The 26,333-nt window shown below is 51.0% G+C and overlaps 1 protein-coding gene across 7 annotated transcripts; it reads right to left on the bottom strand.

The window, feature by feature from the left end:
• Positions 1-1,450: 1,450 nt before the first annotated feature.
• brd3b (bromodomain containing 3b) lies at positions 1,451-26,333 on the bottom strand. 7 transcript variants are annotated; one of them, XM_075466992.1, is made up of 13 exons: positions 26,214-26,333; positions 24,840-24,942; positions 19,627-19,902; positions 17,346-17,457; positions 17,090-17,227; positions 16,873-17,014; positions 13,587-13,783; positions 13,086-13,481; positions 12,873-13,001; positions 12,256-12,462; positions 11,864-12,096; positions 9,080-9,378; positions 1,451-5,701 (listed from the first exon to the last, which is right to left on the bottom strand). In XM_075466992.1, the coding sequence occupies exons 3-13, from the start codon at positions 19,716-19,718 to the stop codon at positions 5,583-5,585; spliced, it is 2,064 nt and encodes a 687-aa protein (XP_075323107.1). In that variant the 5' UTR covers positions 19,719-19,902; positions 24,840-24,942; positions 26,214-26,333; the 3' UTR covers positions 1,451-5,582. The 7 variants fall into 7 exon arrangements, with proteins under 7 accessions (XP_075323107.1, XP_075323108.1, XP_075323112.1 ...); XM_075466993.1 differs by lacking the exon at positions 26,214-26,333 and adding an exon at positions 25,547-25,791; XM_075466997.1 differs by lacking the exon at positions 24,840-24,942 and having other exon boundaries at positions 13,587-13,756; positions 16,906-17,014.

Here is a 26,333-nt window from a genome sequence, read left to right on the forward strand (position 1 = left end):
TTGTTGTCGCCGTCAGAAAGAAACAAACAACGCGATGGAGAATGCTCCGTTGGGCATCGAGTTTGTGCAACAAGCAGCTCATCACAGAGCAAATGTAGAGGGACGTAGCTTCATCTGGCTCTGCGTTCTCCATCTTTCTCCAATGCCTGAGTTTGTTGTTGTTGTTGGTGGTGAAGAGGTCAACAGGAAGTGGCTCTATTAGCAACAGCTGGAATGGGTACAGCGCCACCTATCATACCGGGGTATGACACGCTTTGTGCCTCTGATCCCATTCATTCACCGCCATATATCCAAGGAGAATTACCCTTAATAACTCAGTCTGATTGTAATTTAGCCAATAATCCGATCCTTTCAGTGGTGAGATGGTTGCATTGATTTAAGGGACTAAATCTGGACCTTTTAGAACAATTAAAGGCGTTATTGGTCCCATGATGTCACAGCTCAGTGATGTCACTTCCTGTGTGGAGTTCACACACTAAAGTTTTTCTGCAGTTCTCACCACCTCCTGCTGGAGCTTTGATGGTCATGTGAACGGTTCCGAGAGTCTCTGAAGGAAAGCGGCACCTTTCCACCGGGTCGGGCCGGTGAAGGAACTGATCGGGTCTCATGGCCTGTTCACCTTCGGCTGCAAGTGAAGAGTTTCTGAAGCATTTTACGGTACGGGTCGGTTCAGAACGGTTCTCTTATTTCAGTGTTTGCACTACCACCAAAGCGTAGCGGTCCCATGGAACCCATGGTTCCCATGTCTGTAGCCCTTCTGCTTGGGGTACCCAGCACACAGGACCGGTTCCAGGCTCTGCTCTCCGGTGTTGGTGAGGAGGCTGTGCAGCGGGAGCTCGATGGCGCTGGGCCAAACCAAAAAGTTTTCCAGCTGATTGCCGCAGAAATGTCAGAGAGTGGTTTCAACCGGACCGCGAGCCGGTGTGGCATTAAGCTGAAGAAGCTCAGAGGTGGTTCCACATTATGGATGCTATTTGCTGTTAACGGTTTGGCCCCGCCCACCCCTGAGGGTCCCCTTTGTACAGCAAGCTGACCCCAAACAGACCCGACCCGTACCGTTCTGCATAGTGGAAACGAGGCTGTACTTCACCATCAGCTGTCGATGTCAGACTCGTCCTCCTCTCCTGACCGACCGTCAGGATGAGGTACCACCAACGCTCTGCCGATCAGGGATGTTTAATCCCACGGGAATAACTTCCTGCTAGCTCCATAGCAACCGCTCAGTCAAACGCTCTGATGGACCAATGACCGATCGCCCATCCCGGCCGACACCGATCTTGTTGTCCTGTCAGATCCCGTCTAACTGTGACCCGTTAACTTTTATTAGTGCGGCGCCCAGTTTGCGTTGGTCCGAACAAACCGCGGGTCAGGGGTCAGGAGAGGCGTGGCCTCGCCTTTCAGCAGTGAAGCTGCAACCTGCGAGTCAATGAGAGTCGAGCCGCTTCCTCAGTTTACGTGTTTATTTATGAAAACAAATGAACTCAGAAAATAAGGATCCCATTTCAGTAATTACATCAAATAATTCACTTGTTGGTTTTCGTCGGTTTGTCCTCTGCGCCCTCTGCGGCTCTACTCCTCTACACCTCAGACAGCTACTATACAGCTACTATACAGTGCTCAAACATACAGAAGAAACGTACGGCCGGAGTGCATGCAAATACATAAAATCACTTTTTTCCTTTTTCTTATTAAAATACAAAAATTAACTATAAGCATCAAAGCTTTGACCATCAACTAAAAACAAACAGGAGGGTTACTGTGGCAACGAGCTGTCTGTCCGTCCGGCACTCAAGAGGAAACTTTCAGGTTGTTGTTGATTCGTGTTGAAAATGTCACCCAATAAAACCCAGAGCGACCGTTTTAATCTCATCTGCTGCGCCCACCGCAGGGGGCCGTTAGCCCAACCGTTTGAAAATTTAAAAACGCACAGTAGACGCTGTAGAAATGAGGCGGGAAACTCTTCCACCGTTGGCGAGCTCAACCGAACCGTACGATCTCCAGGGGGGCGCCGCGAGAGGCCGGTGAAATTCCTTTAAGCTGACCGGTTTAGATCCTGAACGTAAACTTTTACCAATGAGCAGCCAATCAGAGGAGGGAGAGGTGGGGTGTCCAGCCAATCAGAACGCCTCGCCACAACAGAGGCTGAGCATCAGAGAAGCGACGCGGCGTGGAGGTGAGGAAGTGGGCGGAGCTCGCAGTCAGTTATTTCTGTAGCTTTTCCAAGGATGGCGGCGCCGCTCGGCAGCCACACGCACGTGTCCACGTGGTGTCGTTGTTCTGGCAGGGCGAGCTGCTCCTGTTTGTTCTGTCCGTGTGATTGGTCACCTGTCAGTGATGAATACTATGCTGACGATACACTGATAATGATGTCGTGATCAGATCCAAGCTGATCAAACCAAAACATCATTGATTGTTGATCCGAGGGGCTAATGAGCAACAGGAGAAACCTCCCGTGTCTAGGTTCTCCTGGGCCAGGTAGGGTCTCCTGGGCCGGTAGGGTCTACTGGCCCGGTAGGTTCTCCTGGGCCCGGTAGGGTCTACTGGCCGGGTAGGTTCTCCTGGGCCGGTAGGGTCTACTGGCCGGGTAGGTTCTACTGGCCGGGTAGGTTCTCCTGGGCCGGTAGGGTCTACTGGGCCCGGTAGGGTCTACTGGCCGGGTAGGTTCTACTGGGCCCGGTTTGTGGAGGCAGAACCGGGATGAAGCTGATCAAAGAATTATGGAGTAAACAAAGGAAACACCTGAAAGAATGTTTAAAGGGAGTTCAACCGAAAACCTTAGAACCTTCGTCCTCTTCCTGCCACCTCGTGACAAATGTTTGGGGAAGGGGGGTTGGGGGGGTGTCTTTACTTTAAAGACTAATTATTTATTTAAAAAGTTTGAGCCAATGTGAATAAATATGAGTTGGTAGACGGTCGGCTTCATGACATCCAGAAGAACTGACATCAGGAGGTAAGGGGAAGGTAAGGGGGAGGCGGTTCTGGGACAGTATGAGTGTTTAGGACTGGGGGGGAAAGTAAGGGGGAGGTGGTTCTGGGATAGTATGAGTGGTTAGGACTGGGGGAGAAGGTAAGGGGGGGGTGGTTCTGGGATAGTATGAGTGGTTAGGACTGGGTGAGAAGGTAAGGGGGAGGTGGTTCTGGGACAGTATGAGTGTTTAGGACCGGGGGGATGATATGGGGGAGGTGGTTCTGGGATAGTATGAGTGTTTAGGACCGGGGGGAAAGTAAGGGGGAGGTGGTTCTGGGACAGTATGAGTGTTTAGGACCGGGGGGAAAGTAAGGGGGAGGTGGTTCTGGGACAGTATGAGTGTTTAGGACCGGGGGGAAAGTAAGGGGGAGGTGGTTCTGGGACAGTATGAGTGGTTAGGACTGGGTGAGAAGGTAAGGGGGAGGTGGTTCTGGGACAGTATGAGTGTTTAGGACCGGGGGGAAAGTAAGGGGGAGGTGGTTCTGGGACAGTATGAGTGTTTAGGACCGGGGGGATGATATGGGGGAGGTGGTTCTGGGATAGTATGAGTGGTTAGGACTGGGGGGGAAGGTAAGGGGGAGGTAGTTCTGGGATAGTATGAGTGGTTAGGACTGGGGGGAAGGTAAGGGGGAGGCGGTTCTGGGATAGTATGAGAGTTTAGGACCGGGGGGAGGTGGGTCTAGGACAGTATGAGTGTTTAGGACCGGGGGGAAGGTAAGGGGGAGGCGGTTCTGGGATAGTATGAGTGTTTAGGACCGGGGGAAGGTAAGGGGGAGGCGGTTCTGGGATAGTATGAGTGTTTAGGACCAGGGGAAGGTAAGGGGGAGGCGGTTCTGGGATAGTATGAGTGTTTAGGACCGGGGGAAGGTAAGGGGGAGGCGGTTCTGGGACAGTATGAGTGTTTAGGACCGGGGGAAGGTAAGGGGGAGGCGGTTCTGGGACAGTATGAGTGTTTAGGACTGGGGGGGAAGGTAAGGGGGAGATGGTTCTGGGATAGTATGAGTGGTTAGGACTGGGGGAAGGTAAGGGGGAGACGGTTCTGGGACAGTATGAGTGTTTAGGACCGGGGGGAAGGTAAGGGGGAGACGGTTCTGGGACAGTATGAGTGGTTAGGACTGGGGGAAGGTGGGGGTGGGGGGGGACAGGACAGCGGTACAAAGACATTTTTCTTATGGAGAACTTTATAAGACACAAACAAGTTCAGCACACAACCTGAAAACTCAAACAGAAGATAAAGGAAATGTAGTGTTAAAAAAATAAAGTTGGTTTCGCTCTCTGTGGACTCGTTCCGGCGCCGGCGAGGCGGGCGGGGGCGCGCTGACCCCGGCGGGACACGCGGGAGGTCGTGTCATTGAGCCGCAGGACCAGCAGGGGGCAGGTTTGGTCTCAGAGGGAAACAAACTGGATCCTGATTTAAACATATTTCACACATCGATTTCCTTCTTTTACAAACGTTTATATTTTAGTAACAAATCTACGTGTTGCAGAGAGACGATCCGCCAGTCAGTCGCCATGGAGACCTGCTAATGAGTGGGCGGGGGGGCAGCTGAGGCACATGACCTATCACATGACCACCCGTCTGCACTTCAGGAGCAGAAACATGAACAATCACAACAGGTTAAAGGTTGTTTGTGTAGTTCCCCCACAGCGCCCCCTGCTGACCACACCCAGCTGGTTCTATCTGAGGAGAAACTGGCTTCTGATCTGCTGACGGCTGGAGGAAAACCTTCGTCTTTAAAGCGGCGTCACAACCGATCAAACATGGTTTCTAATCAATAAGTTTTTCTTCTTTTCAAATCAAACTTTCAAACATCTTTTTTTTAATTCTAAATGCCAACAAAGAACCGAGTTCTGACACTTTGGGGCTGATTGATCAACACGATTGTTTGTTGATGCGATCAATAGAAACAAATATGAGCTGCAGATCGAACCAATCGATCAGATCAGATCAGATCAATACGTGGCGGCCGAGGCTGCTGGAGCTTCTCTCTGCAACATCTTCAAACTAAGCTCCTCCTCTTCTCCCAGATCATGTGATGATCACCGTTCAATCGCCTCGTCTAAAAGCTTCATCATCATCGGGTGGACGATCGTCGCCTCTGTCCACTTCCAATCAATCAATCGATCCGTCTGTAAATCAATATCCAACAGATCGCACTCAAGAGCTCAGCTGCTCCTCTCCCATGATGCTCTGCAGGTGCTTCTGGAATGTGTTCAGAGGTCAGGGGTCACACCACCGGCCGTCCAAGAAGAGGAGGAGGACGAGGAGGAGGAGGAAGAAGAAGAAGAAATAAACCTTTGTCCACAGATCAATGCGTCTGCCAGCTGACTCCGCCCCCCGTTCTTCTTCTTCTTCTCCTCCTGCCGGGAGCCGCGGCCTTCCTCCTCCTCCTCTTCCTCTGACTGTCAGAAAAACCAAAACAACACTAGGAGCTAAAAAACAGGTCAGCATATTTACATACAGTCTGCACGTCTGGGCGTGTGCACGTCTGGGCGCGTGCACGTGTGTGTGTGTTGGGGGGGGGGTTCGGAGTTCAGCGTCTCTGATTGATGGGGATGGAAGTCGTGTGTGTGTTGTGTGCGTGCGTGTGTTCAGTAACATGTGTGTGCGTGTTCAGTCCGTGTCGGAGGAGGAGGAGGTTCCTGTTGAGGAGCTGTCGTCGGAGGAGGAGGAGGAGCTGCCACTCAGACGACTGGCCCCGCCCCCAGAGGCCCCGCCTCCTGCTGCTTTTTCTGCGACAGGGGAACAAGAGAGGGGGAGGAGTTAATGCGATGATGTCACAGATGTTGTGTGATTTGCTGACGCAGCACAGCGTTAGAAAGGTGTTCCTTTAATTCCTGAACAATTCATCTCTTTTTTATGTTCATTAGCTCAACTGGACAACTGTTCACCTGAAAACCTGTTCACCTGTTCATCTGAAAACCTGTTCAACTGTTCACCTGAACACCGGTTCAACTGTTCACCTGAACACCGGTTCAACTGTTCACCTGAACACCTGTTCAACTGAACACCTGTTCAACTGAACACCTGTTCACCTGTTCATCTGAAAATCTGTTCAACTGAACACCTGTTCAACTGTTCACCTGAACACCGGTTCAGCTGTTCATCTGAAAACCTGTTCAACTGAACACCTGTTCACCTGTTCACCTGAACACCGGTTCAACTGTTCACCTGAACACCGGTTCAACTGTTCACCTGAACACCGGTTCAACTGTTCACCTGAACACCGGTTCAACTGAACACCTGAACACCTGTTCAACTGTTCATCTGAACACCTGTTCACCTGTTCAACTGTTCATCTGAAAACCTGTTCACCTGTTCAACTGTTCATCTGAACACCTGTTCACCTGTTCATCTGAAAACCTGTTCAACTGAACACCTGTTCACCTGTTCAACTGTTCATCTGAACACCTGTTCACCTGTTCAACTGTTCATTTGAAAACCTGTTCAACTGAACACCTGTTCACCTGTTCAACTGTTCATCTGAACACCTGTTCAACTGAACACCTGTTCACCTGTTCATCTGAAAACCTGTTCAACTGAACACCTGTTCACCTGTTCATCTGAACACCTGTTCACCTGTTCATCTGAAAACCTGTTCAACTGAACACCTGTTCACCTGTTCAACTGTTCACCTGTTCAACTGTTCATCTGAAAACCTGTTCAACTGAACACCTGTTCACCTGTTCAACTGTTCATCTGAACACCTGTTCACCTGTTCAACTGTTCATCTGAAAACCTGTTCAACTGAACACCTGTTCACCTGTTCAACTGTTCATCTGAACACCTGTTCACCTGTTCATCTGAACACCTGTTCAACTGTTCACCTGTTCAACTGAACAACTGTTCACCTGGACAACAGTTCACCTGAACAACTGTTCACCTGAACACCTGTTCAACTGAACACCTGTTCAACTGAACACCTGTTCACCTGTTCATCTGAAAACCTGTTCAACTGAACACCTGTTCAACTGAACACCTGTTCAACTGAACACCTGTTCACCTGTTCATCTGAAAACCTGTTCAACTGTTCACCTGAACACCGGTTCAGCTGTTCATCTGAAAACCTGTTCAACTGAACACCTGTTCACCTGTTCATCTGAACACCTGTTCACCTGTTCAACTGTTCATCTGAAAACCTGTTCAACTGAACAACTGTTCACCTGGACAACAGTTCACCTGAACAACTGTTCACCTGAACACCTGTTCACCTGAACACCTGTTCAACTGAACACCTGTTCACCTGAACACCTGTTCAACTGAACACCTGTTCAACTGAACACCTGTTCACCTGTTCATCTGAAAACCTGTTCAACTGAACACCTGTTCAACTGTTCACCTGAACACCGGTTCAGCTGTTCATCTGAAAACCTGTTCAACTGAACACCTGTTCACCTGTTCAACTGTTCATCTGAAAACCTGTTCAACTGAACACCTGTTCACCTGTTCAACTGTTCATCTGAACACCTGTTCAACTGTTAACCTGTTCACCTGAACACCTGTTCAACTGAACACCTGAACACCGGTTCAACTGTTCATCTGAAAACCTGTTCAACTGAACAACTGAACACCTGTTCAACTGTTCATCTGTTCAGCTGAACACCTGTTCATTCACATTTCAACATCACTTCTGGGAAAACGATTCAAACTGTTGATCACTTAATCTGGACTGAGGGGCGTGAACTAATTTTGGATCCAAAGAATAATTTCAGCAAAGCTAATGAGAAAGGAGCGGAGCCTGATCAGGCCACCGGAGAGGACCAATCGGAGCAGTGGGTTTTAAACGTGTAGAGTAAACAAGATTGTTTCACATAAACAACAACACCACCTGAACCCAGAGCCTCTGACATCAGACCCTGGAGGCGGGGTTATGGAGACCAGTTGAAACTCTGTGACGGCCATGTTTAGAGTTCCTCTGATTTTCTGAATGTTTAGTGATTTAATGTCACCTGAACGAGCTGCATTCTTCATCACGGTTTGCACATAAATTTATAAACCACGAGCAGAGCGAAGAAACATTACATCGGAAACTAAAGACCTGGAAACAATCCATCTGCATCGTACGTCGTGATCTCAGCAGATCAAACATGATAGGATTGAAGTGAACTGTATCAGACTGTAAAATCTGTCAGTGAGCTCTATTCATACAGACTGTTTGAATAGTCAAAGATAGGACATGTTTAGGTGTTTAGAAATGTAGCTGCGAGCGCTGGTTAAACCTTTAGCTAGAAACAGTGGTTGTAAATGCTGCTCGATGCGGTGAGTGTGGCAGCATTTATCAACACATGAAACTTAACCCTGTAACTGACCCCACTCTGAATAAAACTCAAGTTTAAGGTGTCTTCATGTTCCAGTGAACCGATGAATGAAACAAAACGCTGTTAGCTCCCGCAGCTAGCAGCGACGACGTTAGCTCACGCAGCTAGCAGAGACGCCGTTAGCTCACGCAGCTAGCAGAGACGCCGTTAGCTCACGCAGCTAGCAGCGACGACGTTAGCTCACGCAGCTAGCAGAGACGCCGTTAGCTCAAGCAGCTAGCAGAGACGCCGTTAGCTCACGCAGCTAGCAGAGACGCCGTTAGCTCACGCAGCTAGCAGCGACAACGTTAGCTCACACAGCTAACAGTAAGTGTTTAGCTGTTAGCTCATGCAGCTAACAGGAAGTGTTTGGCCATTAGCTCATGCAGCTAACAGGAAGTGTTTGGCCATTAGCTCATGCAGCTAACAGGAAGTGTTTGGCCATTAGCTCACGCAGCTAACAAGAAGTTTTTATCTGGAAAATGTCCGGGTGAAATTTAGAGAAAATGAATAAAAATATTTCACAAGAGAAGAAGTTTTGGTTCAAATCTTTGAGGAAGATTCAGAGGAGAGTTTCCCTTTGAGTGATGGTTCACTGTTCATTTTCTTCTTCAGCAGCAGCTAACGCTAACAGCTTAGCTAATGAAGTACACCAGCTTCTAAGGAGTTATTGCTGCTACCAGATTCAGTTTTAGTCCCAGCTGCTGACACAAGAGGTGATTCCATGTTGGGAACCGGCTCCGGATCAGAACTGGGACCCCTGGGGCGCCGCCGTTAGCTCATCTAAACCCAGTAAATGACCTGAGTACTTACGCAGTAGCTTCCTCTGCTTCTTCTGCAGGCAGGACTTGACGTAGCGCTCCAGCTCACGGAGCGTGGAGGGTTTGAGGGTTTCGAAGTCGATCTCGATCTCGTCGGGGTTGGAGTCCCTCAGCGACGGCTCTCTGGACTGGATGATGTGCACGACGCGGCCCAGCTTCTCCCCCGGCAGCCGGTTTATGTCCAGACTCAGCTGACGCTTCTCGTCGTACGACATCGGCAGGGACGACTCTTCGCCGTCGTCTCCGTTGGCCGAGCCGCCGCCCGACGTCTTACCGCCTTTCTTCAGTTGCCTGGAGGGACAGAGTCGCTCTCATTGGTGGGAACTCCTCATCTAACATACCTGGGGAGTGACCCTACAGCCCCCCCCATAATGTCTGGGACAGAGTCCCATCTCTCTCTGAGCCCCTCCTCTGCTCCTCAGACTCATTAAAGTCACATTCAGACTTTAATTTGAAGTCATTTTGCTCCATCATGGAGACGTTACAACGCTTTGTATCCACAGGCCTCAGTTCTGGCTCCATGATGTTTGGGACAGGTGTGTTCGAGCTGTGTTTCACTGCTTCATCAGCTTGTTTCTGTAGCTGTTCAACATGAGGAGAGAGGCTGTGCCAATGAAAGAATGAAAAGAAGCTGAAAAACCAGAATAAACCATCAGAGACGGGTCAAACCTCAGGATCACCAACATCAGCTGATGGAAGATCATGAAGAAGAAAGAATGCTCAGGAAGACAGTAGAAGAACACTCAAAGGCCCGTCCAACAGACCAGAACCATCTTCAGGAGGCAGGTGGGTCTTTGTCAGAGACGACTGTCCACAGAAGACTTCATGAACAGAAGCACAGAGGCTACGTTGCTACATGCTAACCACTAGTTAGCCACAGAAGCACAGAGGCTACACTGCTACATGCTAACCGCTAATTAGCCACAGAAGCACAGAAGCTACGCTGCTACATGCTAACCGCTAGCTAGCCACAGAAACACAGAGGCTGTGTTAAAAACTGCATACTTCTACTTCTCCTACTACTCATACCGACTTTTTTCCCGGATGCATACTAGATTCTCTAAATGTTGGGTATGCATCATGAGGTTACTACTCATAGTCAAACTACCCAAGATGCAACGTAACGTGACGTCGCCGATCGTCATTTCCTGTCAAAACGGCAGTTTCAAGCTAGCTACAACGAGGGTAGGTTCACTTCCTGTTTTCAAAACAAAAGCACCAATTGTATGGTAATGGCTTTCCCTATGATAAAAGGCAACGGGTATTTTATTTTGTGAAAATAACAGGAAGTGCGTTGCTCACTGCGGCTAGCTTTAGTAGCACCGAATTCGTGGGAACAATATTGTAAACAGCCGGTATTTTGTCAGGTTTTCAACACGTTGGGGATCTAAACGACTACTTTCTCACCTGAAAATGTTTCAAATGTTGCTAAAGTTTACAGAGTTTAGAGCTTAAGAGAAATCAGCTTCAGGCCGGCTGATTTCGGCTCGGGCAGGAGCGAAATGCATTGTGGGTAAACACTCTGCACACTGTCTGATCGATCAGTATGCAGTATGCGGTTTCGAACACAGTCAGAGGCTACGCTGCTACATGCTAACCGTTATTTAGCCACAGAAGCACAGAGGTAAGGCTGCTCCATGCTAACCGCTAGTTAGCCACAGAAGCACAGAGGCTGCGCTGCTACATGCTAACCACTAGTTAGCCACAGAAACACAGAGGCTACGCTGCTACATGCTAACCACTAGTTAGCCACAGAAACACAGAGGCTACATGCTACATGCTAACCACTAGTTAGCCACAGAAACACAGAGGCTACGCTGCTCCATGCTAACCACTAGTTAGCCACAGAAACACAGAGGCTACGCTGCTATATGCTAACCGCTAGTTAGCCACAGAGGCACAGAGGCTACGCTGCTACATGCTAACCGCTAGTTAGCCACAGAAACACAGAGGCTACGCTGCTACATGCTAACATTGAGTTGCCTGTGGTATGAAATGCGCTATATAAATAAAGATTGATTGATTGATAACCGCTAGTTAGCCACAGAAACACAGAGGCTACGCTGCTATGTGCTAACCGCTAGTTAGCCACAGAAACAGGATGGACCAGTCACAGTTTGCCAGGAAGTCCTTAAAGGAGCTGCAGAGTTCTGGAAAAAGGTGTTCTGGACAGACCGGACCCAGATGATCATCAGAGTGATGGCAGGAAGAAACTGTGGAGACCAACAGAAAGAGCCCAAGATCCATAGCAGAGCAGCTCCTCTGTTAGGCACGGTGGTGGGGGTGTGATGGTGTGGGCACGGTGCTGATGGAGCTGGATAGAAACATCTGATCTGCTCCAGCTCCAGTAAATGCCTCCAAAGCTTCATCCTGAAGCAGGAAAATGATCCCAAACATCCTGCAGAGTTTCTCAGAGCTGAAACATGGCCGAGCCGGTCGGCTGGTTCACATCCAGCTGATTCACATCCAGCTGAGCGGCCTTCTGTGGGCTGAAGGAGAGACTTAAAGGGACAAACTGAGGGCTGAACATGGCTGCTGTGATGGAGCCGCCATCACTCTGTCCCAAACATCATGGAGCCTGACCTGAGGGGGGTAAGAAGGGTTGGAATGTCTCCATGATGGAGCTGAGATGGAGGAAGAGGACTTTAAATTAAAGTCTGACTTTAATCAGCCTGAGGAGCAGAGGGGGGGCTCAGAGAGAGGTGGGACTCTGTCCCAAACATTATGGGGGGGGGGGGGGGCGTAATGTTCATCTGAAAGTTCAGGAAGCTCGTACCTGGTGGCAGGTACCGTGCTGTTGGCTTTCCTGGCCGGCGGCTTCTTCTGATTGGCTGGTTTGGGCTGCTGTGCGGTAGCCTTTGGCTTCTTGTCTTCTTCTATCTTGCCCTTGTTCCCTTTGTCCTTGTCTTTTTCTTTCTTCTTCTCCTTGTCTTTCTTCTCTTTCTTCTTCTTTGGCTTGCTGACCGGCGCCTGCGACAGGACGGCCAGCTGCTCGTGCACCGCCTTCAACTGGTGGGATACACTAATAATCAATACCTACAACCTACGATCAACACATAGTGACGCCTTCATCTGATGAGTTATAAATGTTGGTCTAAAATCACAGAAACATGAGGAGCATCATCCTACAGAAACATAAAAAGAGAAGAAAACCAGGATGTTCTTGACCTGTGATTGGTCGGCAGCACCAACCTGCTCCTGTAGCTCGGCCAATCGCGTGGCTCGCTCCTCCTCGGAGTCGGACGATTCGTCAGAGGAGGAGTTGTTGCTGCTGTCGGAGGAGGCGGTGCTTTTACTGACCAGCGGCGTTGTCGAGGGGACGGACGCCTCCAGGCCCTCGTCAGGGATTTTAGCGAAACGCATCTCAAACACGTCCTGCGGCAGACAGACGGTTAGCGACAGTTAGCGACGGTTAGAGACAGTTAGCTACAGTTAGAGACAGTTAGAGACAGTTAGCGACAGTTAGAGACAGTTAGAGACAGTTAGAGACAGTTAGCGACAGTTAGAGACAGTTAGCTACAGTTAGAGACAGTTAGCGACAGTTAGAGACAGTTAGCGACAGTTAGCGACAGTCAGCGACAGTCAGTGACAGTCAGCTACAGTCAGAGACAGTCAGCGATGGTCAGAGACAGTCAGCGATGGTCAGAGACAGTCAGCGATGGTCAGAGACGGTCAGCGCCAGTTAGCGACAGTCAGCACCAGTTAGCGCCAGTCAGCGACAGTTAGCGACAGTTACCGCCTGACCGGCCTGACGGGCGGACGCTCTGCGGGGGGGGGGGACGTACCTGCAGCTTGCGGGCCATGGCCACCACCTCATGGTCGGGGGGGTTGTACTTGTAACAGTTGGAGAACATTAACCTGACGTCGGTGGCGAAGCTCTGAGGGTCGCTGTACTCGCTCTTGTCCATCTTTTTCTGTCGGAGGGGGAAACACAATCGTCAGCGTTCACAGGCGTTCTACCTTCAGAGCTGCGTCGTGATGTCATGATGATGTCATACCCGGACGGTGCTGAGGTCCATGGGGTGTTTGATGATGTCGTGGTAGTCGTGCAGCTCCAGCGCCTCGGCGTCCACCGGCTTGTAGAAGGGCCAGGCGTAGGCGGCGTGCTTTTTGGAGAGCATCTCCTTCAGGATGGCATCGCAGTGTTTCATCTGCTCGCCCAGCTTCCCGCCTTTCCTCCCGCCTGCTCCCACTCCCCCTGCTCCGACATCGCCCACCGCCACCTCCTCACCCGTCTCCCGGCGGGTTTTGGCAGGGCGGGCGGCGGCTTCGCGGCGGGACGAGGGGAGTTTCACCGGTTTGACGTCCTGAGCGGACGGAGAGTCGGCGCGACCAGCAGAGATGGCGGACGTGGTGGGAGTGGTGGTGTCGGCTTTCCTCTTCACACCTTTCTTCTGTTAAACGTGCACGCACACACACACACACGCACGCACACACGTGTAAAAACACACGCAAGTGCACAGAAAAACACCCGAGTTCAGGTCAGCTGACACCGTTACCTTGAGAACAGGCTGCGCAGACGGCATCATGGTCGCTGGGGGAGGCGGGGCAGCCACTGGGGGCGTGGCCTGTACTGGTGTGGGCGTGGTTGAGATGACAGGCGTCTGAGAGGGGGAAGGGGAGGGGTAGGAGGGTGGGGTGGAGGCCGAAGACTCCGCCTGCTGACTCACTGAAGAAGAAAAGGTTCCCGTCAGTCCTGCAGCACAGAGCCGTGAGAGTGTGAGTGTGCATGTGAGAGAGTGCATGTGAGAGAGTGTGTGTGTGAGAGTACATGTGCGAGTGCATGTGAGCGTGAGTGTGTGAGAGTGCATGTGAGTGTGAGAGTGCATGTGAGTGTGTGAGAGTGCATGTGAGTGTGAGCATGTGAGAGTGCATGTGCGAGTGTGTGTGAGAGTGCATGTGCGAGTGCATGTGAGTGTGAGCATGTGAGTGTGTGAGAGTGCATGTAGTGTGAGCATGTGAGTGTGCATGTGAGAGTGCATGTGAGCGTGCGTGAGAGTGTGAGCATGTGAGCGTGTATGTGAGCGTGCGTGAGAGTGTGAGCATGTGAGCGTGTATGTGAGAGTGCATGTGCGAGTGCGTGTGAGTGTGTGAGAGTACATGTGAGTGTGAGCATGTGAGTGTGCATGTGAGAGTGCATGTGCGAGTGCGTGTGAGCGTTCATGTGAGCGTGCCTGTGCGAGTGCGTGTGAGAGTGCATGTGCGAGTGCATGTGCGAGTGCGTGTGAGAGTGCGTGTGAGAGTGCGTGTGAGAGTGCGTGTGAGAGTGCATATGCGAGTGCGTGTGTGAGAGTGCATGTGAGTGTGCATGTGAGCGTGCGTGAGTGTGAGCGTGCGTGAGTGTGAGCGTGCGTGTGTGAGAATGCATGTGAGAGTGCATGTGCGAGTGCGTTTGAGAGTGCATGTGCGAATGCATGTGCAAATGCATGTGAGTGTGAGCATGTGAGTGTGCATGTTAGTGTGAGCATGTGAGTGTGTGAGTGTGCATGTGAGAGTGCATGTGAGCGTGCGTGTGTGAGAATGAGCATGTGAGTGTGTGCATGTGAGCGTGCGTGTGAGAGAGTGAGCATGTGAGTGTGTGCATGTGAGCGTGCGTGTGTGAGTGAGCATGTGAGTGTGTGCATGTGAGCGTGCGTGTGTGAGTGAGCATGTGAGTGAGAGTGCATGTGAGCGTGCATGTGAGTGCGCGAGAGTGCATGTGTGCGAGAGTGTGCATGTGTGTGAGAGTGCATGTGAGCGTGCACATGTGTGAGAATGCATGTGAGTGTGAGCATGTGAGTGTGTGAGAGTGCATGTGAGTGTGTGAGAGTGCATGTGAGTGTGAGAGTGCATGTGAGTGTGTGAGAGTGCATGTGAGTGTGAGCATGTGAGAGTGTGAGAGTGCATGTGAGTGTGAGCATGTGAGTGTGTGAGAGTGCATGTAGTGTGAGCATGTGAGTGTGCATGTGAGAGTGCATGTGAGCGTGCACGTGTGTGAGAATGCATGTGAGTGTGAGCATGTGAGTGTGTGAGAGTGCATGTGAGTGTGTGAGAGTGCATGTGAGTGTGAGAGTGCATGTGAGTGTGTGAGAGTGCATGTGAGTGTGTGAGAGTGCATGTGAGTGTGAGCATGTGAGAGTGCATGTGTGAGTGTGTGTGAGAGTGCATGTGCGAGTGCGTGTGAGAGAATGCATGCGAGTGTGAGCATGTGAGTGTGTGAGAGTGCATGTGAGTGTGAGCATGTGAGTGTGTGAGAGTGCATGTAGTGTGAGCATGTGAGTGTGCATGTGAGAGTGCATGTGAGCGTGCGTGAGAGTGTGAGCATGTGAGTGTGTGAGAGTACATGTGAGTGTGAGCATGTGAGTGTGCATGTGAGAGTGCATGTGCGAGTGCGTGTGAGCGTTCATGTGCGAGTGCGTGTGAGAGTGCGTGTGAGAGAATGCATGTGAGTGTGAGCATGTGAGTGTGTGAGAGTGCATGTGAGTGTGCATGTGAGAGTGCATGTGAGCGTGCGTGAGAGTGTGAGCGTGCGTGTGTGAGAATGCATGTGAGAGTGCATGTGCGAGTGCGTGTGAGAGTGCATGTGCGAATGCGTGTGAGAGTGCATGTGCGAGTGCATGTGCGAATGCATGTGAGTGTGCATGTTAGTGTGAGCATGTGAGTGTGTGAGAGTACATGTGAGTGTGCATGTGAGAGTGCATGTGCGAGTGCGTGTGAGCGTTCATGTGAGCGTGCCTGTGCGAGTGCGTGTGAGAGTGCATGTGCGAGTGCGTGTGAGAGTGCGTGTGAGAGTGCATGTGCGAGTGCGTGTGAGAGAATGCATGTGAGTGTGAGCATGTGAGTGTGTGAGAGTGCATGTGAGTGTGCATGTGAGAGTGCATGTGAGCGTGCTTGAGAGTGTGAGCGTGCGTGTGTGAGAATGCATGTGAGAGTGCGTGTGAGAGTGCATGTGCGAGTGCGTGTGAGAGTGCATGTGCGAATGCGTGTGAGAGTGCATGTGCGAATGCGTGTGAGAGTGCATGTGCGAGTGCATGTGCGAATGCATGTGAGTGTGCATGTTAGTGTGAGCATGTGAGTGTGTGAGTGTGCATGTGAGAGTGCATGTGAGCGTGCGTGTGTGAGAATGAGCATGTGAGTGTGTGCATGTGAGCGTGCGTGTGTGAGTGAGCATGTGAGTGTGTGCATGTGTGTGAGAGTGCATGTGAGCGTGCATGTGAGTGCGCGAGAGTGTGCATGTGTGTGAGAGTGCATGTGAGCGTGCACGTGTATGAGAATGCATGTGAGTGTGCATGTGAGTGTGCATGTGCGAGTGCGTATGAGAGTGCATGTGAGTGTGTGAGAGTGCATGTGAGTGTGAGCACGTGAGCGTGCATGTGAGCGTATATGTGAGCGTGCGTGTGACAGTGCATGTGAGAGAGTGCGTGTGAGTTTGCATGTGAGCGTATATGTGAGCGTGCGTGTGAGAGTGCATGTGCGTGCATGTGCGAGTGAGTGCATGTGCGAGTGCATGTGCGAGTGCATGTGCGTGTGTGAGAGTGCATGTGAGCGTGCATGTGTGTGAGAGTGCATGTGTGCACACGTGTGTGAGAGTGTGCACGCACGTGTGAGTGTGCACGTGTGTGAGAGTGCATGTGAGCGTGCACGTGTGTGAGCGTGTGCACGTGTGTGAGAGTGTGCATGTGTGTGAGCGTGTGCGAGCGTGTGCACGTGTGTGAGAGTGTGCACGTGTGTGAGCGTGTGCACGTGTGTGAGAGTGCATGTGACCGTGCACGTGTGTGAGCGTGTGCACGTGTGTGAGATGGTCACCTGTGGTGGCGGCGGGCTGTTTCTTATTCTTGCCTTTTGGGGCGGGCGGCAGCAGCGCCACCTCCTCCTGCGGCATCTGAGCGACCTTCTGCAGGAAGATCTTCTCCAGCGCCTGAGCCATCAGCACGATGTCATCTGTGGGCTGCACGTGCACACACACAGGTCAAAGGCTGCGGCCCCGGCCCTGAGGGGGGCGTGCACGGCGGCGTGCACCTACCTTGTTGTAGATGTAGCAGTTGGTGAACATGGTGTTGAAGTCCTGCATGGCCTCGCTGGCGCTCCAGTAGTAATTGTTCTCCAGCCGCTTCTTGATGGTTCCCATGTCCATCGGGTTCTTGATCACCTTGTGGTAGTCCTGCACACACACACACACACACACACACACACACACACACACACACACACACACACACAGGTGGTCAGCTCAGCGGGGGGCAGCAGGACCACCCGTCTCACCTGTGCGGGGAACGTACCAGCAGACACAGCTTGATGGCGTCCACGGGCTGGTAGAAGGGCCAGGCGAACTGATGCTTCCACAGCGTCTTCACCACCACGTTCTGCATGTACTGTAGCTGGTTCGTCTTCCTGGGGGACGCACACAACAACACACGCTCAACACAACAAGACAGTTAGCGCCAGTTAGAAACAGTTAGCGACAGTCAGAGACGGTTAGCGACAGTTAGAGACGGTCAGCGACAGTCAGTGACAGTTAGCGACAGTTAGAGACGGTCAGCGACAGTCAGTGACAGTTAGCGACAGTCAGCGACAGTTAGCGACAGTCAGAGACGGTCAGCGACAGCTAGAAACGGTCAGCGACAGTTAGAAACGGTCAGCGACGGTCAGAGACAGTTAGCGACAGTCAGAGACAGTCAGCGACAGTTAGCGACGCTCAGCGACAGTCAGAAACGGTCAGCGACAGTTAGAAACGGTCAGCGACGGTCAGAGACAGTTAGCGACAGTCAGAGACAGTTAGCGACAGTTAGCGACGCTCAGCGACAGTCAGAGACGGTCAGCGACAGTTAGAGACGGTCAGCGACAGTCAGTGACAGTTAGCGACAGTTAGAGACGGTCAGCGACAGTCAGTGACAGTTAGCGACAGTCAGCGACAGTTAGCGACAGTCAGAGACGGTCAGCGACAGCTAGAAACGGTCAGCGACAGTTAGAAACGGTCAGCGACGGTCAGAGACAGTTAGCGACAGTCAGAGACAGTCAGCGACAGTTAGCGACGCTCAGCGACAGTCAGAAACGGTCAGCGACAGTTAGAAACGGTCAGCGACGGTCAGAGACAGTTAGCGACAGTCAGAGACAGTTAGCGACAGTCAGAGACAGTTAGCGACAGTTAGCGACGCTCAGCGACAGTCAGAGACGGTCAGCGACAGTCAGAAACGGTCAGCGACAGTCAGAAACGGTCAGCGACAGTCAGAAACGGTCAGCGACGGTCAGAGACAGTTAGAGACGGTCAGAGACGGTCAGCGACAGTCAGAGACAGTCAGCGACAGTTAGCGACAGTCAGCGACAGTTAGCGACGCTCAGCGACAGTTAGAAACGGTCAGCGACGGTCAGAGACAGTTAGCGACAGTCAGCGACAGTTAGAGACGGTCAGCGACAGTTAGAGACGGTCAGCGACAGTCAGAGACAGTTAGCGACAGTCAGAGACAGTTAGCGACAGTCAGCGACAGTTAGCGACGCTCAGCGACAGTCAGAAACGGTCAGCGACAGTTAGAAACGGTCAGCGACGGTCAGAGACAGTTAGCGACAGTCAGAGACAGTTAGCGACAGTCAGCGACAGTTAGAGACGGTCAGCGACAGTTAGAGACGGTCAGCAACAGTTAGCGACAGTTAGCGACGCTCAGCGACAGTCAGAGACGGTCAGCGACAGTTAGAAACGGTCAGAGACAGTTAGCGACGCTCAGCGACAGTCAGAGACGGTCAGCGACAGTTAGAGACGGTCAGCGACAGTTAGAAACGGTCAGCGACAGTTAGCGACGCTCAGCGACAGTCAGAGACGGTCAGCGACAGTTAGAAACGGTCAGCGACAGTTAGAAACAGTCAGCGACGGTCAGAGACAGTTAGCGACGGTCAGAGACAGTTAGCGACAGTTAGAGACAGTTAGCGACAGTCAGCGACAGTTAGCGACGCTCAGCGACAGTCAGAAACGGTCAGCGACAGTTAGAAACGGTCAGCGACGGTCAGAGACAGTTAGCGACAGTCAGAGACAGTTAGCGACAGTCAGCGACAGTTAGAGACGGTCAGCGACAGTTAGAGACGGTCAGCAACAGTTAGCGACAGTTAGCGACGCTCAGCGACAGTCAGAGACGGTCAGCGACAGTTAGAAACGGTCAGCGACGGTCAGAGACAGTTAGCGACGCTCAGCGACAGTCAGAGACGGTCAGCGACAGTTAGAGACGGTCAGCGACAGTTAGAAACGGTCAGCGACGGTCAGAGACAGTTAGCGACAGTTAGCGACAGTTAGAAACGGTCAGCGACAGTTAGCGACGCTCAGCGACAGTCAGAGACGGTCAGCGACAGTTAGAAACGGTCAGCGACAGTTAGAAACAGTCAGCGACGGTCAGAGACAGTTAGCGACAGTTAGCGACGGTCAGAGACAGTTAGCGACAGTCAGAGACGGTCAGCGACAGTTAGCGACAGTTAGAGACGGTCAGCAACAGATCGGCCTGACGCTCTGCGGGGGGGACAACACAACGCCACGCCCTCGCCACGCTCGTCCCCCCGTGCCCGTTGGCCGCTTCCTACCTGCCCGGTTTGTTGGGGTTGGTGACCTCAGGGGGGGCCGGGTTGGTGATCGAAGGTGGGCTAGCGGGCGCAGCCTCGGGGGCGTCCGACATGGTGGACGGCGCAGACGCGGCGATGCACCGTTGGACGGCGGCGTCTGACCTGAAGGTGAGAAAACACGACTCCCTCTGTCTGTGTGTGTGCGAGAGGTGGGGGAGGGGGCGTGGTCAGTTCAGGGGCTGCAGGCGATGCTTCACATCCACGTTTCCTCCAAGAGATGCAGTCCCATCGCACAACCTGCAACACACACACACCGTCGTTATAGCAAAGTTAATGACAGCGGCTGGTCACACAGGTTGTGTTGTGCTGAGCTTGTATTCTGTATTAATAAGATTATTTTATTCAATATTATTATTACTCAGGGCCTGAGCATTCATTCTGTTTTGGAGCAATTGTTTCCAATACAAATGTATTAAATTCCCCTATTTAAATCTTTAAATGCCGTTTTCTGTAGTTTTTTTGTATTTTTACAGCATCAATGTTGCCCCTTTTCCAATGAACATTTTTGTACCGGTACAGCTCTACACGGTACCACTCTACCCTGATTGGGAGCTTTTCCACCGCGGGTTGAAGGTGGGACCCGTTACAATTTTTAGCCCCGGCTAGTACCTGCTTCAGAGGTGGGTCTAGTCGGGCCGAGCCGATACTAAAACGTCACGTGATCAGTGCTGTCCACTGATTGGTCAGGTGAAATTACGTCATACACGCGATGAAGCTCGGGGAGCTTTAAATAATCACCCGCCGTATGAAAACACACCTGCGAGAGCAACAGAGAGTAAACAGAACTACGAATATGGAAGACCAGAGAAGGAAAGCCGACCCATGGACGATGAGCGAGGTGCAGAGCTTTCTGTGTGTGGTGGCTGAGGACCCCATACAGAAGGAGCGACACGAAATGAGAAGGTGTTCCTGATGGCTAGCCATGGCTATCCCCGGAATTCTCAGCAGTGCCGAGACAAACTGAAGAAGCTGAAGAGCGATTACCGGCAGGTAAAGGACCACAACAGCCGGAGTGGGTCAAACCGAAAGACATGGAAGTGGTTCGACCAAATGGACGGCATTTACGGTCACCGCCCAGCGAACCGGGGCAAGGAGAGTGGCGTGGACACGGCGACGTCTTTGTTGGAGGCGATGGAAAATGGTAAGTGTTGTTCTTATCCCCTTGGTGCAACGCTTATATCTTAACAAATGCATGTTTTATATCGTAACAAATACATGTTCAGTCTTTAACTTGTGTAAAAAGTTACACAGGTGTCTCATGTAAGTTGTTCTGAGTGAGCTAGCAAACAACGCTGTTTTGGAAGGCTAGCACAGTGTCTCACCTATGCGGTTACGTGTATGCGTTTTGTATGTTCACACTTTTTTTTTTTTTTCCCCTCAAGACTCGGTTTGTGCAACCGATGAGTGTTCGGTTGCTGAGGTCAGCGAAGATCCTCCAATCCCGCAGGCTTCAGAACCGACACTGGCATCGCAATGTGCAGCTGAGGCAGCAGCTGCTATCTGCATTCCACCGGCACCAACACTGTATCTGAGACAACTCCTGCTGTTTACTTTTGTACTGTCTTTTTTAATAAAGAGCTTGGTTTAACTAAACAATATGGATTGTCAACTGCATTACACACTACACTCCATCGTTGTGTTTACTTTTGACTAACTTTGTAGTCGCCTGAAACCGACGTCATGTTAATGGTGACCGGGCCGACTCCGCCCACTTCCAGGTCACGGTTTGTGTGGTGCCGTGCCGTGCAGTGTCGCGCTATATCGAACCGAGTAGAGTAGGGCTAGCTCGGGGGTGGAAAAGGGGCATATCTCAGCCTATGGAGCACCTACTAACACCAAACTTTCCACTTATACACTCAGCAGTATTCTGAAGATATTTACAGAAGGAATTGTTGATAAATCATTCCTGGCCTGATTTATGTGACATTATAATAAAAAAATATGGCGAAAATCGATGTTTTTTTTAGCCTATGGACAGTATATTTTGATTTCCTAGGAAATTAAAGCAGATCTCCTGAAATCCCTCTGTAATTTTCTTTTCATTTTGTGTGTAAACAAAATGAAAAAAGAATTTTGCACCTGGCTTTATCACATGTTCAGATTGAGCTTCTGGAAATATACGCAAATGTAAGCATATTTAATGAGATAATGCCTAATAAAACAAACAAAATTTCTAAAACTCGTAATACATTTTTTTTCCATACTTGTACAAGTAATCAACTGAAGAAGTTTCATGGTGATATCTATTATTTTAAAATATTGCCATTCACCTGTAGCGTCTCGCCTTCAGCCACTTAACTCTGACCTATGAACCATTCAGGCAGGAAAAAAGCTCGTTACCATGGAAACATCTGCAGATATTCACTTTAAAGCTGCTCAGAACTGAACTAACTCTGGTTCTGCCTCAGATTCTGGGTTTATGTTCATGTTGGAACATGTTTCAGTGAATCTCTGCAGCTGTTACCATGGAAACATCTGCAGATATTCACTTTAAAGCTGCTCAGAACTGAACTAACTCTGGTTCTGCCTCAGATTCTGGGTTTATGTTCATGTTGGAACATGTTTCAGTGAATCTCTGCAGCTGTTACCATGGAAACATCTGCAGACAGTTAGCACCAGTTAGAGACACCAGGCAGAGGGAGCTCCTCCGTCACTACTGACACCAGGCAGAGGGAGCTCCTCCGTCACTACTGACACCAGGCAGAGGGAGCTCCTCCGTCACTACTGACACCAGGCAGAGGGAGCTCCTCCGTCACTTCAGACACCAGGCAGAGGGAGTTCCTCCGTCACTACAGACACCAGGCAGAGGGAGCTCCTCCGTCACTACTGACACCAGGCAGAGGGAGCTCCTCCGTCACTACAGACACCAGGCAGAGGGAGCTCCTCCGTCACTACAGACACCAGGCAGAGGGAGCTCCTCCGTCACTACAGACACCAGGCAGAGGGAGCTCCTCCGTCACTACTGACACCAGGCAGAGGGAGCTCCTCCGTCACTACAGACACCAGGCAGAGGGAGCTCCTCCGTCACTACAGACACCAGGCAGAGGGAGCTCCTCCGTCACTACAGACACCAGGCAGAGGGAGCTCCTCCGTCACTACTGACACCAGGCAGAGGGAGCTCCTCCGTCACTACAGACACCAGGCAGAGGGAGCTCCTCAGTCACTACTGACACCAGGCAGAGGGAGCTCCTCCGTCACTACTGACACCAGGCAGAGGGAGCTCCTCCGTCACTTCAGACACCAGGCAGAGGGAGCTCCTCCGTCACTACAGACACCAGGCAGAGGGAGCTCCTCCGTCACTACAGACACCAGGCAGAGGGAGCTCCTCCGTCACTACAGACACCAGGCAGAGGGAGCTCCTCCGTCACTACAGACACCAGGCAGAGGGAGCTCCTCCGTCACTACAGACACCAGGCAGAGGGAGCTCCTCCGTCACTACTGACACCAGGCAGAGGGAGCTCCTCCGTCACTACAGACACCAGGCAGAGGGAGCTCCTCCGTCACTACAGACACCAGGCAGAGGGAGCTCCTCCGTCACTACAGACACCAGGCAGAGGGAGCTCCTCCGTCACTACTGACACCAGGCAGAGGGAGCTCCTCCGTCACTACAGACACCAGGCAGAGGGAGCTCCTCAGTCACTACTGACACCAGGCAGAGGGAGCTCCTCCGTCACTACAGACACCAGGCAGAGGGAGCTCCTCCGTCACTACTGACACCAGGCAGAGGGAGCTCCTCCGTCACTTCAGACACCAGGCAGAGGGAGCTCCTCCGTCACTACAGACACCAGGCAGAGGGAGCTCCTCTGTCACTACAGACACCAGGCAGAGGGAGCTCCTCCGTCACTACAGACACCAGGCAGAGGGAGCTCCTCCGTCACTACAGACACCAGGCAGAGGGAGCTCCTCCGTCAGAACGTTCAAATGCCAGAATTTACTTTTTTTATGACTTCAGATTAATTTGATGCTTCTACAGTTTATTCCTGTAATTTCATAGTATATTAAATATAATAAGAATATTAAAAACTAACTTTTAACAAACTTTGCTGTGATTGTAGGTCAAAATAGCCACAGAACCACAGAATTAATGACAATTTGCAGGTTCCACCCAAACATGCCTGGGTTACGGCCTGCTGCTCTGCTTCCATCTGAACACATCTTTAAACATCTGGACACACCTTTAAACATCTGGACACATCTGAACACATCTTTAAACATCTGGACACATTTTTAAACATCTGAACACACCTTTAAACATCTGAACACATCTTTAAACATATTTGATTTCAACATATTCAACTCAGAGAACAGACCAGTTCCACAGATTGTTTCATCTTTAGAAATCTGGCAACTTATCAGTTTAAATGAAGGTTTCAACACTTTAAACAAACTCACAGCTGGAGCTGTACAGCTCAACAGGATTCCTGAATGTTCCTTACTGACTTTAAATGTGCCGTCTCACAACCCGGAGACGTTCAGCAACACGATGAAACTGAGCTCAGAGCTCATTACCTGGCTGATACATCTGATCACTTCCCTCATCACTTTGATGGAGGAAACTACAGAAACCTGCAGCTGAACACCTTCAAACATCTGGTTCAATCAAGGTCGGTCTAACTGCTGGAACTGCACCTTTAAGATTCATCTTTCTGCTGGAGTTTTGCTTCCAAACGAGCTCCGGACACTCAGTTTGAAGGTGTCAGAAGGTTATTTTCTGTCAGCTGAAGCTCTGGGAAAGATGTTCGGAGCCACAGGTCCTCAGCAGAGCTCCTCTCGCTGCATCTTTCTGCTCTCACGAACACATCGGTGCTTTCATTCCTCTGCTTCTCTTTGCTGTCTCTGCACCATATAAATAAAAAGGAGCTCCGGCTCCATCGGACGTTTGATCTCAAGTTATTTTAGAACAACAGAATTAAATTAGCTGCATTTAAAAAACGACTTTCCTTCAGATCGGAAACTTTTCTGAAGGTTAATTCTCTTTAAGCAGAAGCGAATGAATAAAAGGTGACAGTTTTAGAGTTTTACAGTGTGACATGGACCTGGTTTATCAGAGCAAACATCTGGATTATAAAGTTTCTGGGTTGATTACTCAACTATCTGCTTCATCTCTGCAAAGTGATGAAAGTTTGAGCTTGTTCTCAGGTGGGAGAAGTTGATTTAAGGTCGGATAAGATTACCTGCTCCTCACCAGGTGTCCAGGTGAGGTGGATCCAGATGTTTTATCCCACCTCCACATGTACACATGCGGGTTAAAACGGGGACTTTCACTCCTTCAGGTGTCTGCATTCATAAAGGTGACAGTTTTAGAGTTTTACAGTGTGACAGGGACCTGGTTTATCAGAGCAAACATCTGGATTATGACGTTTCTGGGTTGATTACTCAATTATCTGCTTCATCTCTGCAAAGTGATGAAAGTTTGAGCTTGTTCTCAGGTGGGAGAAGTTGATTTAAGGTCGGATAAGCTTAAATCAAACCGCTTTGGACCCGCAGCCGGTCTGGACATGCCGTCCAATTCCAAAAATTCAATGGGAAAATCGATTGAAAAGCACTTAACGAACCAAAAATGCCAGAAAATGCCCTGTTTTGGAGCCCTCATAACTCGTCATACGACATCGCAGAGACCTCATTCAAAGTTTATATGTGACAGGAGACTCTCAACTTTATAGGTTTGTTCCAGGCATATGCATCAGGATTAAAACTCATGGTCACAAGGAGAGAAAAAGAAGACAATTTTGCCTCAAATGCCAGTCCAATTTACGGTTCCCTTTGGTCCGGACCCGCAGCCGAGCCGGTACGGACCAAAGGGAACCGGAACCGCAAACTGCATTAAACCCAACAACAACCCGCTCAGAGCGCCTCCAGAACCAGAAAAGCAGCCTTCTACCTGCCGGCCCGGCACCAAACCAAAGTCCTGCGGGGCTCCACAGATGTGCGGGTCCGGCGGTCGGCTGCACGCTGCCGTTCGGTGGCTAACGGAGGAGCTAACCGCTAACAACCGACAAAACTGCTCATTTCCAGCCGCGGAGCCGGCCCACCGGGAGCTCCGCACACGGAGGCGCTGATGTACCGCGGGTCGGGGGATCTGAGCCCACGATCCCCGCGGCCGCCGCCGCGCTCTGCGCGCCCCACACACCGACCAAACATCCACCTACCGAGCTTTAAAAGATGGCGGGCAAGCCGCAGCTAGCTAGCTAGCGGCTAGCTAACTAGATAGCAGCTAGCTGGGCTGCTCACCGAACCCCTGAAATATGCTAACTGGTTGTAATAGCGAGTGTTTGGTTATGCGAACATGTTTGGGACGGGACACCCTGACACTCAGTGGTTTCTGAAACCTACGATGAGCGCAGTAATTCGGTCAGAATTCGGATCTCTGCAGATGTTGCCGCTCGGCTCGCTAACGACATGTTAGCCTGTTAGCTGAGCTTTGTTTGAAGGCGCCGAGCGCCCAGCAGCCTCCGACCCGCAGCGACTCTCTGCACACCACCGGGACGGATCATCTGCACCGTTTCACCCGCCAACCCCACCGCCACCACCCAGAGAGATGTGTTTACTTTGTGTTTCGGTCCTCCGGCGGTCCAGCGGCGATTCCCGTCGCCTCTCTTCGGGATTTTTATTTAGCCAAGTAGCATAATAGATGAGTTATCAGCTGTCCGCTTTGTGCGCAAGCGCAG

The sequence above is a fragment of the Odontesthes bonariensis genome, chromosome 6 (genome assembly GCF_027942865.1).
Source record: "Odontesthes bonariensis isolate fOdoBon6 chromosome 6, fOdoBon6.hap1, whole genome shotgun sequence".
NCBI classification, from domain to species: Eukaryota; Metazoa; Chordata; class Actinopteri; order Atheriniformes; family Atherinopsidae; genus Odontesthes; species Odontesthes bonariensis.

Bases quoted from the DNA above. Each gene is read 5' to 3' on its own strand.
- brd3b (XM_075466991.1), bottom strand. From the start codon at position 19,718: ATGTCGGACGCCCCCGAGGCTGCGCCCGCTAGCCCACCTTCGATCACC. The intron at 17,228-17,345 runs GTACGTTCCCCG...GTGTGTGTGCAG, and splicing joins CCATCAAGCTGTGTCTGCTG to GACTACCACAAGGTGATCAA. The intron at 12,463-12,872 runs GTACGTCCCCCC...TGTCTGCCGCAG, and splicing joins CCATGGCCCGCAAGCTGCAG to GACGTGTTTGAGATGCGTTT.